This window comes from Vulpes vulpes, chromosome 6 (assembly GCF_048418805.1).
Source record: "Vulpes vulpes isolate BD-2025 chromosome 6, VulVul3, whole genome shotgun sequence".
Classification (NCBI taxonomy): Eukaryota; Metazoa; Chordata; class Mammalia; order Carnivora; family Canidae; genus Vulpes; species Vulpes vulpes.
Window position 1 is genome coordinate 108,625,099 of NC_132785.1, and position 16,740 is coordinate 108,641,838.

Below are 16,740 nucleotides of genomic sequence, written 5' to 3' on the forward strand. Positions count from 1 at the left end.
GAACTGCACCAATGCATATTCTTTTAGGCTCTTTAGGACCTCAAGCGAATCCCACAAAGCTATTTATAGGCCTCATTTTTGTATTTCCCTCTCCCTTTTCCTGTTTGAGGAAGAGTAAATATTGGAATGGGAGAGCCTGATCTGAAGGGGGAGGCAGGGGTTCCATGTGAACTTCCTACCTATCTGCCTTCGTGCCTGCCTCCTGCCACTGCCGCTGCCCTCACAGATGGAACCGGAAACCAAAGACAAAAACTTGTAGCTCCAACTTGAAGAGGATTAATAGAAAGAGGATGCCATGCCTGTGAGAGGCCTCCTGAATATGCTAAATCAAGTCAGAGAATCACTCAGTACAGTTTGTAAAGACACTGTTCCCACGGTTTATGTCTTCCAATTTGGGCGGAGGGCAGGAAAGGCACAATTCTTGGAACTCAAATAAGGAACAGAAATTCCTAATTTAGCATCAGAAGAGAAGTCTCTGAAAAATCCTCCACCAAGGAAAACTTCAGCGGAAAGTGATACCTCAAAGAAATACACGCTGGTACCCGCAGGATCATACGTTTCACAGATGTGCTTTGCAAATCATTTCTCAAAGCAATCTGTCACATCAGTCTTTGGGGTAATGAAGGCTGCCAGTTCTGCAGTCCCATCATCGAGCTACGTGACTCTCTAACACCACATATGTAGAACTCGGTACATCAGAACTATTTTGCCATATAGTACCAGATGGCGATGTATTATAGTAAAGGCCACATACTATCCACCTGTCCTCCCCAAACTCAGCAAAATTCCCTCTGTAAACGAGCACCTAGTTGATACAAAAGAGCTCTTCTGAAATGTGGTTTGGAAGTGTTCTCTATCTGGCTAACTTTGCTTTGAATTATTCCTTCATTCACCAAACAGCTGTTCCAGGTTATTGTGCAATGGCTAAGCAATTATTATTAATAAAGAGCTTAGAGTCTAAGCTTTCTGTCTTCTGCACGACACTCACTCAAGGGAGGGCCGCCTTTGAGCCTAACCACACTTGCAACTCTGATTGCCTGATGTTTATATTAAACACTGAATTGAAGAGAAGGAGCCTTTCAGGACTGTTTTTTCAGGCAGGTTAACATTCAGAATTAAGACCTGCCTCGAGAAGGAAGCTACTGGAAAACTTGACAAGATTCCTAAAATTCATAATTTATATGCAAAATTCTGCAGTTTACTATAAAAGAGGCACGATGAAGGACCTTGAATAAATGATACGCTAACAGCAGCAGCTGACTCCAACTCCAAACCACCTTTTTTTTTTCCTTTTGCAGGGGGTGTGGGTGAGCAACTACCACTGCATACTCCTTGCTTTTGCAGTAAATAAGATTAAGTTGTTTACTGAAGCCAGTTTTAAGGGTAGAGTCAGGCCAAATTTCGCTGCTTTGTACTGCTGCTGGAGTCATCCTAGCTTGCGAACTCCGCACTTTGATTGGTAAGACACTCAGCTCCCCCAGACTGGGGTCAGGTGGCCTGAACTTTATCAGATGTTTCTGAGCACAGAGTGCTCTATGACAAACAGGTAGAAGGTGAAAATGATCCAAGGGTCTGAAAAATCCTAAGACAGAGAAGAGCCTCTTTTTTTCTTTATATCCCCATAACTTCTGGTACCTTCAGAAGGGACTCATACATTTAGTTCCTGAATGATGAATGAATGGAGAAAAGAGAAAGAAGGGTTTTATCGATTTTGGGTTTCCCCGACTTCCTTCTCTTCTGAGTCCACCTTGTTGCTACCTCCCCATTGATATACAGCTTGATAGGCATGATAGATAATGGCAAACATAGTGGTCAGTTCTTGTTGCTAGCCTGCTTTTGTAAAGGTTTTCATAGAATGGGGTGGTACTTCAGGTAGAAAACAGGTTGGAGGAGTCCAGCTCATTGTGCCAGAAACCGCTTTCCCCTTCACCGCTTACAGGCTCCTGCTTGGAGCTGCAGCTGAGCATGGTTGTTGAGGTTCTCTAGGAACTGATGGGCTGCATCTGTTCTTCTCACTGGGCATGGCTTCCTCAGCCCCCTACATATTTCTACAACTTGGTCTTAGGCCCCATCTGGCTCCACTTGTTTTGGCTGCCCTGTTTTTTTCCACTGCTAGGTTCATATCCCATCTGTTAATCTGTGTCTGACCTTTTCTTTGCCTTGCTCTGATGTGTGATTGCTAGAATCTCTCCATTCTCAGCTGCTCATGGAGTTTGAGATCTCAGTTAGGTTCTAGACTTTTCCCTAGCCCTCTCTCCAGTCTCTCCCCTCCTTTCTAAGCTTTGCCTTAAGCTTTTCTGATACTAGCTCCTTCTATAACCTTAATTTCTGATGTAATTGTTATCTCCTCTTATCCCAGTAAAAGCAACAACACAGCTGTAACTCAGTGACTTCTAAACCTAGAGGAAGTTACCACATTAGATTTTCAGTTTCCTTGTCTCTCTCCCTGACTAAAGCTAAGTTCTTGCAGGCATGCACCCTTACTGCTCAATAAAATTGTGATGAATGTTCCCAAAAACGGAACTCTTGAGGATGGCTTCTTTGCACATCACATCTGTCAAGTTTTATTCTGAAGTTAATGAAGTGTCCACCAACCAGACTCTAAGAAAGCTGAACTAAGTTGACAAACTGGTAAGTCCCTAACAAACTGCAAATATATGGGCAGCATGGGTTAACAATGGGAAGGAGTGTGCTATGTGAAGCCACGTAGACCTGGGTCTGAATTCTGGCTCTCTCTGCCAAAGGGGAAACTGCTCCGAGGCTCAGCAGTCTCACTGTAAGAGAGATACTAGCCTGCTAACAGAACTGTTGTAAGAACTAGAAGTAATGTAAACAAAGCATTGGGTATATAGGAGGCCCTTAATAAATGGTAATATTTATTCTTGTTATCAGAACCAGAAAACTTGTTTTACCATTCTCAGCTTTACTAATACTTAGTACCTGTGTGATCTTAGACAAATCACTTAATATATTTCAGCCTTCAGAAAATGGGGAGCATAATACCATCTTATCTCATGGGTTGCCAAGAAATTCAAAAAAGATATGCAAAAATTATTTCGTAATCCTTAAAGCACCACGAAAGTGTTAATGATTACTACTATCATGTTTTAGAAAATTAAGTATATCTCTGCTCTATTGTAAGTAAGTTAAAAACAAAACAGAACAAAACAAAATCCTAATAGGCAATAAAGGTAATGTTAGATATTTTTGGCTAATAGGTTCATTTTATGCTGATGTAGGCAACTGAGTTTATAAATTATTAAAACATGATAATTATCTCTTCCATTGCTTGAGGCCGGCTAGCCAGAAAGACTGGTTACATAATTTATGGAGAACTTTTTCTAATCCTCTGCTATTCTCAAAAAAGAAACAATGGTTTGGGATTATAGCAAAACATTTTGAAACTGCACTCCATCATCCTAATATAAGAGGTATCATAATATTTTTTTTTAATCTCACACATTGGTCTAACCTAAAAATTTTTAAACTCCCAGGACAGCTGGCCTCCATATAGCTCTGGAGAGTGAAGGCAGAGGTCCGGAGGCCACAGCACCCCACTGGGCCTGGAGGCAGAGCCCCTGACATCTTTGCAAATCCCCTGAAAACACCCTCCTTTCAAAGGTCATGTCTTCCAGTCTATGAAACCGTTTATATGTATTTAGAAGAATAAAGGCCATTTTTAGACAGTGGTGCCTATTCTTCAGGGTTCCAATTACGTAATTCTACAAGGATCCCCTTGAAAACCAGTGAAGGCTTTTCCTGAACCTTCTCTGAGACACACACTAATGAATGCAATACTTCATTGCTCCTGTAAGAATCACTGCAGGGCTGCTGGCAAACAAACTTTTCTTCCATGAGCACAAATTTGTTTCCTGTATTAAAAAATGAGAAAAATCATTCCATTGATACAAAGGCCAATTTGAGCAGGCTGCAAATACAAAAGTGGAAATTCTCACTGCAACGTCTTTCTCATTATACTGTATCCCAGTTGCAATAAACATTACCAGCTGGTTTTTTGCTTTTCTTTTTGTCCTTCTGTAAAACCTTAGTCTATTGAGTTTTATTAACCAGAAATCAAACCTTCTAAAAAAGCAGAGGACATACAGATTAAGGATGTCACAACAAGCGTTTACACAAAGATCAGTCCTGTCCCAAATGAAATTATGAGGCCATTAGATAGGCCTACTATAATAAAAACTAAGACAGGATTTCAAAGGGGCCAAAAGAACCTGAAAAAATGTAGAGGGCATATCTGGTCAGGTTGAAAGAATAAATGCTGCATTTTGATATGAAAAATTGCTTTCACATCAAGAGAGATATTTTTAAAATACCAAAAAAACTTGTATTTAAAAAACAAGTTCATAGTCCTTTCACCGTTTTTACTAATTGGGTTATGAACAATATGAGCCTGTGAATGAGATTTTAAAGAGGAAATAAGACAACCAGAGCAACTTGAAATTTTGTCTATTCTATCCTATTCTTGTCCTTGTTTCTCTTTATCAATAGTTTTTAATCCCTAAAATAATCTAACTACAGGCCTGATGGAAGACTGCAGGGGACATTTTTGTTGAGTGTAGAGAAACTCTTTAAGTCTGAAATTTAAGATGTAAAGGAGCAAAAAGTGAAGAAGACTGTGGGTAAGGAAAGGACCAATGGAGTGTGGCTATGGACTGTCTAGGAAGGCAGACTGGATCATGAGCAATTCATCATCAGGCAAATCACATTAATGCAAACTACAAGGCTGGAAAAAATTGCAAAAACAAAACCAAACTGCTCCCAAACCACTTCCCCCCTACCAAAAAAACAAAAACAACAACAAAAAAACAACAAAAAACAAAAACCCACAAATGAACCAACTGATTATTAAATTTTATCTCTACATAGGTTATAAAAAGTAGGTATTATAGGGCAACCTCCTGTGTCCATGGCTGCAGACGAATGAACTCTCTTTAGCTTGGAGGGATCATCTGCTCAAGATTGGCCAGTATCATGTTGCTTGGGGGCACCGGCCAACTCAGGACTCTGCTGGTACCTGCTGCTCATGGTCTCTGCTCAGAGGCATATAGTTAGCATCCCTTTGGTTCCTTACAGGTCAGTAATTCTGTTCTCATGGTGGCTCACAAGGAGGCATGGATGCCTCCAGGCTTTGCCTTGCATTACATCTTTCTGCTTTTCCAAAGAGATGCCAGGCCTGGGCCATTTTTCGAAGTTTAGCAAGATTGGGTTTAATCTGTGGGAAGAAAGAGAATAACTTCCATATGCAGCATGAAAAGCCAAGTAGCATATAAAAATTTCCTAATTGTGGCTATTCCAATCTGTTCAGATTTCTAATTTCTGGATTCAGAAAAGATTAGAGATTTCCGTAGGATAAGTGGGACTGTAAACTTTAAGTCTAGATTCCCATCTCTTTAGGAATAAGAACAGGACTTTTTTTCATTGTCACATGAAACAGTAAGTTTTTAATGGATTAAAGTCTACTGGATGCATCAGAAAACAAAAGTACCAGAAAACTCCACACAAGGAAAGATTTTATAGCCCTTACAAGGAAAGGCAGGCAAAAGAAAAGATTTTGGAAAGCAGTAACATGGACATTCCTATTATGTTCTCATGTTCTGTTTCATTTAAGATTATAACAAGAACAGAAAATGTTCTTTAATTTAAACCATTCTGTGCCTTTATTGCATTATCCACATCATTGTTCCTTGGCTGTTGAGTAATCAAGGCCAAACCATAATGTGAAAATCTCCTAAGCTTGGTTTCCTGCCTGATGATCCCCAAATCATAATTCCAGAGATCCTTAGGGACGGCTACCATTTCCAGCAAGTACCATCAAGCAAATGGCTGTTTAGGCTATATTTGCTAGCAATGGATTTGCTGTGTTTCTACCAACTTTTGTAGCCCCAGACAAAACTTCTCTATCTTATCAAACCAAGAGCCAGTAGGCAACAGATGTTCAAGATATGTCAGTCTGTACATGTGTTTAGCGTACAAAATACAAAGGCATCATGTGTGTAATCTGACAGTGCAGCTTAAGTTCCATTTTGACTTTGAGACAGAAGATGAAATGGTGAGACTTTATGTAAATAAACTCTCAATTCACACTTTTCAAAATGCTCGTTATTTTGGAAAGGATTAAGACAGATCACATTTGGCTAACAGGAGCTGAGCAAGAAAGAGAAGATACACTTTGCTCCCTCTTCTCCTGTTAGTCATTACCATACCTGTTTTTCCTGTCCCAAGTGGTCTATGTCAGCTAACGGCAGCATGGAAGGTCTCCCATGGGCACACTGGAATGGCAGCTGGCACCAAGACAGAGCATCAATAAGGCGACAGCTCTCCTCTCGGCTCAGGCCATCATTAAACTTAATGGCCCCTAAACGAAAGACAGAAACAAGAAGGTTATGGTGTGTATAGTGGGAAACCAGTGCTGACCCTGGGCCAGAGCCAAATATCTGGGAAAAGTAAAATGTTTCTTCAGCTTCTTTCATGTGACTTTAACACTGCTGGAGATTGGCGCTTACTGGATGAAACTAAGGCTTCAGGACTAACATGTCTCTCAGCTTTTCCTTATGGAATCATTGTCCTTCTAATCCTCATAAAAGGCATTCCTTAACTTGTTAGGATTTGGCTTTCAGAGTTTTTCTCAAGAGGCAAGGGCAATATTTTCCTACTTCTGCCAGGTTGTGAAATCGAGGTCATCTTTTAGCCAATCTTTCACCAATATCTCTTATTGTTCCCTACAATGCCCATTTTATTTGCTTTTTTCTATTTCAATAATAATCTTCCTGATCTAGACTCTTATGTGGGGATGCCTCAGTGGCTCACTGGTTGAGTATCTGCCTTTGGCTCAGGGCATGATCCTGGGGTCCTGGGATCGAGTCCTGCATTGGGTTCCTCTTGGGGAGCCTCCTTCTCCCTCTGCCTGTGTCTCTGCCTCTCTGTGTCTTCCATGAATAAACAAACAAACAAACAAAAACTCTCATGTGGTCAGAACCTGCCTTTATGCATACATTCTCTGGTCAACAAATATTTTATAAGTATATACTTTGTAGCAGGAGCTATGATAGGCAATGAATGAGACAGATGGTCTCTGCCCTCACGGAGCTTATGATCAATCTAATAGGTGAGAGACAAACATTAAACAAATAATTATATAGTAATTATACACTTTTGTTGTAGGCTTCCAATCTTCCTTACCAGCCCAATTTCTTGGCATCCTTTGCTGCTCCTCATATAATAATTTGTTCCTGTCTTTGGGTCTGTGCACGGACTATTTCTATCTCTTGGGGTAAACTTTCCCTTCTGTCCTATGAATCCAGCTCATTCAAAACTTGGCTCAAAATGCATCTCTCCTCCATGAGTTACTCCGCCACTTGTATGTATCAGTCGGAATTATGGTCAAATGTATGTGTTGGTATTTTGCTTTGTAAAAGCAATTTTTTAGTATTCACTTTTAGTGTATTCAGTTTGATCCAAATTGTACCCTCCAAGAAGTGACTAGTAAATGTGCCTTTCACTCCTTTTATAACTGCTGTACCCCTGCCAGTGCTTAGCATACAGAAGCACTCAAGAGCTGCTGTGTTGAGACTTACCATGGCAGGCTTGGGACGCCAACACCTTCTGGACAGTCAGTGGCAAAGTCCTCTGGATGCCTCCTGTGGTCTGGAGTAGCTAATACATAAACAAATTCTCCATTAATGAGAAAAAGAAATGGGACAATAGAGCCTTTTGTGTGTGGTGCCTCTGTGTGAAACCCCAAAATAAGAGAAAAGCTTACCTCCACTTGTTCTCGAATAAATTCCTACAAAGCATAGAGGAAAAGAGGCATTACTCTACTGTTATAATTGCCCTTTTATATCCTTTTATGGTTTAAAAATATACCTCCTGAAGGAGAGAGTTCCAGCAATATAGCACTCAGGTGCAAATAATTTATCTGTTGTGAGGCACTCTGAATATGAAAATACCAAGACAATTTAATAGAACTCCTACTGAATAGAGAATATATTTAGCTACTGAAACTTCCTCCAGAGACAGCTAGCTCATAACTCATGAGGTTATGTAACTGCTGAGAGCAGCCCTGATGATTCAACTGAGTCTAAATATCAGGAAGGATTCTAAGAGGCTGTTTGTATTTATGATCTTAGCCAGAACAAGTGTAATAATATACACAAGCAGAACAAATACATGACAATCATCAACACAGCTGGGCAATGAGTATGACACTTGCTTAGATATATCATAAACATAAGTAGTTACTGTAGTTCCCACAAGGTTTTTGTATTTTTTGTGTTTTTGTGGGTTTTTTGGACAATTCCCTTCAGGTCAAAAAGCTTATTTTCTGAGGCATTTTGTTGAGAAGTTTCTCCTCACTAGCATATCTCTGTCCCTCGGGTAGCCTTTTCAATAGTTATCCCTGCAGATGTTAATATTTACAAGAGGACTTCAAAGAAATTTAAAGCAGATGCAATTTTTCATGCTACCAATCTGTTTAACCCTCTAGAGGTAAAAAAGTGTTCTGAGATAAGGCACATTTAATCATTTCTTTATAAGAAGACACAAGATTTTTTTACCTGTAGAACTGGTGATGTATAAATCACGTTCTTAAGAGTACAATATGGTAGATCTTCTTTTTGAACCAGACTCAGAAAATTTTCCTCTTTTCCTCATATACACTCTAGTCTACCAAGCTCATAAATAAGCAGTTACCAAAAGCTAGGGGGTAGATACCATGTATTTTTCAAAAGCCATGTGCTTTTCCAAACAAACCTACACAGAAAGATGTCTCATAATACCTGATCCCCAGAGCTCAATGCAAACAGTGATCAAACTTAACCTCTTTACTATTCTCTCCTGTGCTTGATCATCTAGGACTTGAGAAATACCATTTTTTTAAGCCTAGTGAGGTGGGGGGTGGGATAAACCATATTCTCTGTTCATTTCACATTTCAATGGTTCAATTAATTCTAGATAATTTAAATATTAAAAAGGCTCATTCATCAGGCTAGAGGACAGAACTTTATAGAAAATATTCGTGATCTTTCAACTGTTAGGATCCAAGTAGCTACCTCCTTTCCAAGACACCAAAACTGTTCCAACTTCTTCCAGAATCAACAAAATCTCTCCTGATCAGTGTGACTTGACATAGTCAAGATTTTCTGAAGCCATAAGCCTTATTTCAATTTGAAGTAAACTCCTTACCAGTAGTCTTTGAAGTCATTTTGGGAAAAGTTTTTATTATAATTTTCTGGTTAAATACTTAGGGATTGAATTACAACAAAAGATTCTAACAGATCCTATCTTTTGGATTTAAGACAGTTTGGAGGAGGAGCCTTGGAGAACAAGGCTGCGCTGGGAAAAAGAGTACTGCTAAAAGCAAAGCAAAAGTTGTCTGATCAAAGAGCAATTTTGGAAGGGCTAAACTCATGGTAATCCAAAAGCTGGCATTATTAATTGCCTCTTCCTCTCAAATGTCTTCTCATCCTTAACCTACAGACATGCTTAAGTCTCTTCCATCTGAAAACAATCAAAAATCTTTCCTCAACCCTGTGTCCTGCCACACACTTCAGACCACCCCTAACCTTTAGCTACCACCCTCTCTCTTCTTCTGTATGCAGAGATCTTGAAAGAGCAGTCTACTCAGCTCCACCTCCTCCCCCTCCACTCCCTCTCTGACCCATAGCAATGTCTTCTGCACCCCCCACTCCCAGGAACAGATTCCACCATGAAACCACTGTCCTCATGATTGCCAAATACAACTTTTTAAGCTTTATGACTATTATTGACCATTCCCTTCTTGCTTAAAACTTCCACTGGCTTTAGCAATACTACTTTTTTCCTGATTTTCTTCCTGTCTCTCTGACCAAAATTTTCAATCATCCTTTCCAGTTTCTTCTTTTCAGCAGTGGCTTTCCAGACCTTTGCCAAAACATATGCACCCTGAATGCTGGTGTTCCATCAACTTCACCCTTTGTTCTCCTCTCTTTTTGTTGTTCACATTCTCCCTAGACACTCACACTTCCTTCTCCAGCTTCTGATATGATCAAAATATAAACAGTTAACTCCCAGATAGTACATATAGCCCAGGCTTCTTTCCCAAGCACTAGATCTGTAAGTCTGTCTATCCACTAGACATCCCCACTTAAAGGCACATTCAGGGCATCTAAACCCAGTATAATCTATTTTTTTTAAGATTTTATTTATTTATTTGACAGAGAGACAGAGAGAGAGAGAGAGAGAACAAGCAGGGGAAGCAGCAGAGGGAGAGAGAGAAGCTGAGCAGGGAGCTTGATGTGGGACTTGATCAGGACCCTGGGATTATGACTCCAATGGAAGGCAGATGCTTAACTGACTGAGCCACCCAGGTGCCCCCAGGCTCATAGTCTAACTCCCTAGGCAGATGTACCCCTCCTCCTCTACTGCTTTCTTCTGTCAATGGCACCACCATCCTTCTAGTCATCCAAACTAGAACCTTCAGAATCCTATCTTATCTTTTCTCCTTTATCCTTTTATACTTTCTATTGTTAGGGTTCCGTGGATTCTATCTTCCAACTTATGTTTTGAATATATCCCTTCTCTCCATTCCCAATGCTGTTGACTTAGGCCCTCATCCTCTCCTATTTGAGCCAGTGCAATAGCCTCTCAACTGTACCCCACACCTCAAACCTTTCCTGTATCAATCTATCACACAATTTATCCACTAAATCAATCTTCTCATTTTTATTTTTAGATATGACTAAAGTAATTCAGATTTCTGGAGAAATGATAGACTGGGTTCATGTGGATTTGCCTGTGCTCCAAACAGAGCTAGAGATACATAAGGAGCAGAAACCACAATGAACAGAACACTATGAAAAAAAGAACAGATATATCTGAGAAAGAACCTAATCGTAATTCTGGAAGTAAAAAACAGTCACTTAAAAAAAAAAAAAAGCTTAGTAGATCAGTTAAATATCTGATTAAAGAGTAGGTAAAGAGAGAATTTAGTTCACTGGAAGATAAATGAGGAAATTTCCCAGAATGCGTCACAAAGAGGTAAGACAATGGGAAATATGACAGAGAAGTTAAAATGTAAGATTTCTAGGAGACAAGAGAGAGTGGCAGAAGCAGCAGTGCTTGAAGTGATAATAACTGTACATTTTCCAAATGGAAGAAACATGATGAATCTCAAGAAAATGGAAGCAAGATATATTATAGTGAAACTGCAGAACACTAAAGGCAAAGAAAAGCCCTCACCAGAAGGAAAATCAGATTACTTATAAAGTAATGATAACTTTTTCTTTTAACTGCATATTTTTGTATAATTTAATAAACTTTTAAAATGTTACTGCTTGTGTTTGAATTTTTTGTGTTTGTGTTTCTGTCCGTCTGAGTCATTGGTCTTCTTTTTGTTCCTGTTCCTATTTTTCACATTGTGTGTTTCATAGTAGCGTACACCAACTTTCTTGGACTGTTGCTGCCGGGCCGCTCGCCTCCGTTCCTTAGATGTAAGCATTCTGCGAGTTTTATTTGAATGGTCCTCTTCCCTCTGTGCCTTCCTCTTCTTTCCCCTTTTGGTAGGTGCTGTGTCTTCTACAACTTCTTCAGCTGCTCTCTGCTCTTCAGATTTTACAAAAATCTTTTCACTTAGTCCCTTGGATATTCTGACTGCTGAAAATTTCTTAGCTTTGGCTTTGTTTAGAAACTTCTGATATTTAGCAATCTTCTCATCCCGGGCTTTAATAACTGCCTTGGTGTCATTTCCCGCGTGCTCCTCCTGGGACTCCTGGCAAGACTCCTCCTCGTTGTCTCCTGGTTGGTCCTCCTCCTCCTCCTGCTGCTCCTCCTCTTCAGAAAAGGGACCTCCTCTTCAGACAGTGGACTCCAATGGCATACAGAATGTCAAAGTAAGGGAATCCTCTCAAAATGTTGAGGGATAACTGACAACGTGGAATTCTATTTTAAACTAGACAACCATGCAAGTGTGAAGGCAAAATAAAGACATTTTCAAAGACAGTTTATTATTTATGGACTTTTAGTAAAAGAACTTTTAAAAGATTTTGGTAAAAAGAGAGCTGAATACAGAATGAACAGTAGGATTCAAGGAGCAACAGTGAACAAAGATTCTGCTAAATGTTTTGGTTTAATCTAAATAAACACTGACTAAAAATTTTTTTTTTAATTTTATTTATGATAGTCACACAGAGAGAGAGAGAGAGAGAGGCAGAGACATAGGCAGAGGGAGAAGCAGGCTCCATGCACTGGGAGCCCGACGTGGGACTCAATCCCGGGTCTCCAGGATCGCGCCCTGGGCCAAAGGCAGGCGCCAAACCGCTGCGCCACCCAGGGATCCCAACGTTGACTAAAAATTAATGACTGCTAAGGAGATTAAAAACAAGGTAGAGTTAAAATACTGAGCAACAACATGGAAGATGGGAGGGGAGTGATGGAAGATAAAGGGATGTAAGATTTTTGTACTGTTTAGGAAGAGAACAGAGAAACAAATTACCTGAAACTTTGTTAAGGCTGAAGTTTAAGGCTATCTAAAGGAATACAAATGGAATATGTAACTTCTAAACTAGCAGAGAGAAAAAAGGGAAAATAAAGAAAACTCTAATAGAAAACCAGAAAGCGGGATCCCTGGGTGGCGCAGCGGTTTAGCGCCTGCCTTTGGCCCAGGGCGCGATCCTGGAGACCCGGGATCGAATCCCACGTCGGGCTCCCAGTGCATGGAGCCTGCTTCTCCCTCTGCCTGTGTCTCTGCCTCTCTCTCTCTCTCTGTGACTATCATAAAAAAAAAAAAAAAAAAAAAAAAAGAAAAGAAAACCAGAAAGGAGGAAAGAAAAGGTAGCAAAGACAAAAAATTGTTTGTTGTAAAAAATAAGGTGTGGGGCGCCTGTGTGGCTCAGTCTGTTAAGCAGTTAACTTGATCTGAGCTCAGGTCTTGATCTCAGGGTTGTGAGTTCAAGCCCCATAGTGGGCTTGGGGAAAAAAAAAAAAAAAGAATGAAACACATAAGTAAAGTAGAAGTAATGGCTATTTTCAAGACTTCCAAAGCCACATTCCACTAGCAGCTTTCCAGACCTTTCCCAAAGCATATATGTGGAGGATGAAATGCAAACTACTTAGCAGAGTATGCTAAATTCCTTTATGACCTATCTAGCCTCATCTAGTCCACCATTACATACATATCTTCATTCAAGCCATATATACCGGTAGTTCCCTAAACACAGGATCTGCTCTGAGTCTCTGATATCAGTTGTTCTGTTGAGAATGCCCTTCTCTTCTCTTCTGTACTTCACAGGCTCCTAATGTTTTACAAGATTTTTCCTAAGGAAAAAAAACAGCTTTCCTGTGACAGTTTCCTTGACCTCCATCCCCCTGGGCACAGTAATCATTCTGTATTTCCATAACAGCACTTTTGTGTGTGTGTGTGTGCACACATTTAGTTTTACTGTAACAAAGCAACTTGTACACTTTTAATGTTTAAAACTGAGCATCTTTCCTTTCCAGTGAAACAAAAAGAAAATTTAAAAATAAACAGGATCAAAATTACAAGAGAATGCCAATTCCAAATAAGATCCTACTGGTTCTGCTGATTCTCCTATCGAGTCGCAGGGCTCAGGTCATCATTAGGAGAGTTTTATTTTATTTTATTCATTTATTTAGTTTTTAGATTTATTTATTTATTCATGAGAGACACTGAGAGACAGAGGCAGAGACAGAGGCAGAGGGAGAAGCAGGCTCCATGCAGGGAGCCTGACGTGGGACTCGATCCCTGGGCCAAAGGCAGGCGCTAAACCTCTGAGCCACCCAGAGATCCCGGAGAGTTTGATTTTAAAAGCGTCATCTTAAACTGCAAGGATGTCCATTAAACACCACAATTAAACACGCCAAAGGAGAAGCCATGTTGTCAAAATGCCCACTTAACCCACCCAAACATCTTAAACCCACCCATTGCTGACCTTCTATAACCCCATTTTTTAAGTTTTTTTTTTCTTTTTTTAAACAAGAGAAAGTAAACAGGGACATGTTGGTAAACGCTAACTGTCCATATTCACTTAGAGACACAGTATAATCTCTGAGCCCAGTATACAGAGAAAGGAGGAAAAAAAGCTAGAATTCTATGCACTACTACACAGGGGCCTAGCACCCTCCAGCTCCCAGCAAGCTAAGGGAGCAGGTTTTTCTTTTTTCCCACAGAGCATGGTGGTGTTGATTCCATAAAGTTTTTGTTGAGACAGGAAGGAATAAAAATGAATTTGGAACAGAAAGGGGTAGAGATTCTTTTCCTGCTGTATTCTGCTCAAGGTATTTTCCCCCAAATAAGTTGAGAAACATGATATAAAGGGAGAGAAAAGAGACTTTAAAAAACAGGGCAAATGAGCACAAGAGGAGGGAAAAAAAAAAAGAGCCACAACTTGCTCCCAGGGACTGGAGGAAATTAAAAAAGGAAGGTTGGAATCCATCAGTGTTCCATTAGTCATCTCTCCTTCATCCTCCTCTCCTTCCTCCCCCTCATCATCATCTTCATCTTCTTCACCTTCATCCTCATCTCCTTTTTTTTCCTCATCTCCTTCTTCATCAGTATCTTCCAATCCTCATTCTTCTTCATCATCATCACCATCATCTTCTCCTTCATCATCATGCATATCAGGAACCACGTAGTACTGTAATGGATTTGGCCAAATATCATCTTTGATGACCTCTTGACCTCTCCTAACTCATCTACACCTGCATCAGAATGGTCAGTAAACCAGGTGAAGAAGCTCTCTGTATCCTCGTGCTGTCTCTTCCTGCTGGCTTTATTCTGTGTTTGACTTAAACGTTTCATCAAATCCTTTCCAGATTTCCATTTGATTTCAGTGGACTTTGAAGATGGATCACCACTCTCATTCAGATGAAATTCTTTGGAGAGAACTTTATTTTCGAAGTAAAGGTTTTCATCAAAATAAAAATCTATTCTGTAACCTGATTTAATATCTTCAAATTCTGTCACTTCAACTCTTGTCAAATTATGCAGCGCCTCTTCATCCTCCTCCCCAAGCAGTGCAGACACTTGTGGATGGTTAACAAATTGTTGTTACCCAAAAATTGGGGATTTTGGCGAACAGTTCCGACCTCTTCTGAAAAAATGATTGGAGGAGTTTGTTATATTTCTGTTCTACTTTTAAAATCTCCTCACTGGCTTGCTCATTAAGTCTGTCTATTTCACTTTGTACTTCATCCATGTGTTCAATTGCTTCTTGCTGTTCTTTTTCTCCCTTCGGCAAGTGCTGAGAGGTCGACGTCTCCTCACACTTGGGGGCAGGAGGCAGCTTCGGTTTCTTGGGTTTCTTGGGTTTCTTCATTTGAGGTGCGAGTGAGGACTGGCGCTTGGGGGCCATGCTGTGAGGAAACTCCATGAAACCCGGAGAGAGGCATGTCTAGAAGAAGCTCGGATTACTCTGTAACAGCACTTTTGAACATACCTCTTCTGGCCAAATTGCATCGTATTTGTAATTATGTAAACATCCTTCTCCACCTTGAGCTAATTCATTTTTGAATCTCTAGCACCTGGCACATAGAAGGTATCTCATACATGCTTGTTGGATAAAAGATGAATATAGAGAATTTCTAAAGAAAACAGGAGGTTACCCTTCACTTAGCAATTTCCTCAACATGTGAAGCTCTGTCTTACCTCTACAATATTTCTGGTCACAGGAGATCTTCCTCTTCGAAGTTCATTGGCTTCTCTTTCTATAAAACAGAGTGGTACTTTCCCTACAAGGACCAGAGAATCATTGGTGTCTGGAAATAGAATTTCAAGGCCCAGATCTTCCAGATTTTTGTGGTAACACCTAAAGAGATAACTTCAATTACAAAAGTATTACTTCATTTGCATTTCAGTACTAGTTCCAAATGCTGGATAATTTCTCAAAAGCTGCCACAAGTTTTAAAAGTTGTATTGTTTTTCTCATACTTATGGTCATTTGTTTAGGATTTTACTATCAAATTTCCTTTTTGAATTATAGTAACTTTCTTTTTTTTTTTTCTTTTCCATTGAGAGAATCCATTTGTTTCTAAATCTTGTTCCTAAGTTTTATTCTTCACTGAGGGATTACTAACTTCTCCTCATTGCTGGCATTTCAAGGAGTTTGGCACAAATAAAAGGGTTGAGAATGTTTTGAATCAACATTAAAGCAGGAGGTAATTAACAGCCGTAGGAACTGAGAAGTCCTGATTAATGGGATGTAAATAAATGGATCTGTCTCTATTATAAATTATGGCTCAGGGAAAAAGATTTATTGGCAGTAGCATATTCCCAATCCTGACATAAATTCAGAGATGATCCTTTTTTTATTTCCAATAACTTGTGCAGCCCCAAAGTGGGAAAATGTCCTATCTTGTGACTCACCATATGATTTACCCCTTCCTCGCGGCCCAGTGTTTTACTTTCTCCTCAGTATGATTATGGTAATGAAAACTAAGAATCTAGAATGCACCGAGGCAAAGCAGAATGGAAGCAATTACTGCAGCAACTTTGCTTTTAGAAACAGCACAGCATAAACATGGACTTTTCCAAGAAATGGTAAGAGTATTCTAAGCCAACTGCTGGAAAAAATTATCAAGGAAACTCTATCCTATACTCAACAGCTGTGATAGAGTGGAAAGAACAGCACTGGGAGTCAGAAGACCTGCATCTGAAAGCCACTCAAGAGTTATGACCTTGAACAAGTCATGTAACCTCCCTTTGGTCTCAGGTGCCTCATCTGAAAAAAGGAA

At 39.9% G+C, this 16,740-nt stretch overlaps 1 protein-coding gene and 1 pseudogene across 9 annotated transcripts in view; both read right to left on the reverse strand.

The window, feature by feature from the left end:
• Window positions 1-4,848: 4,848 nt before the first annotated feature.
• Window positions 4,849-16,740, reverse strand: part of MLH3 (mutL homolog 3) — a 29,622-nt gene continuing 17,730 nt past the window's right edge. For 5 of the 9 annotated variants that reach the window (XM_026008615.2, XM_026008617.2, XM_026008620.2 and 2 more), the window contains 5 exons: window positions 15,656-15,815; window positions 7,778-7,801; window positions 7,593-7,671; window positions 6,222-6,373; window positions 4,849-5,230 (listed from right to left, as the gene is read on the reverse strand). In XM_026008615.2, coding sequence (XP_025864400.2) covers window positions 5,108-5,230; window positions 6,222-6,373; window positions 7,593-7,671; window positions 7,778-7,801; window positions 15,656-15,815 — 538 coding nt within the window. In that variant the 3' untranslated portion in view covers window positions 4,849-5,107. The remainder of the gene's footprint in view (window positions 5,231-6,221; window positions 6,374-7,592; window positions 7,672-7,777; window positions 7,802-15,655; window positions 15,816-16,740) is intronic. The other 4 variants (XR_012002252.1, XR_012002251.1, XM_072762049.1 and 1 more) reach the window with 2 other exon arrangements.
• LOC112927287 (protein SET-like) lies at window positions 13,951-15,497 on the reverse strand (annotated as a pseudogene).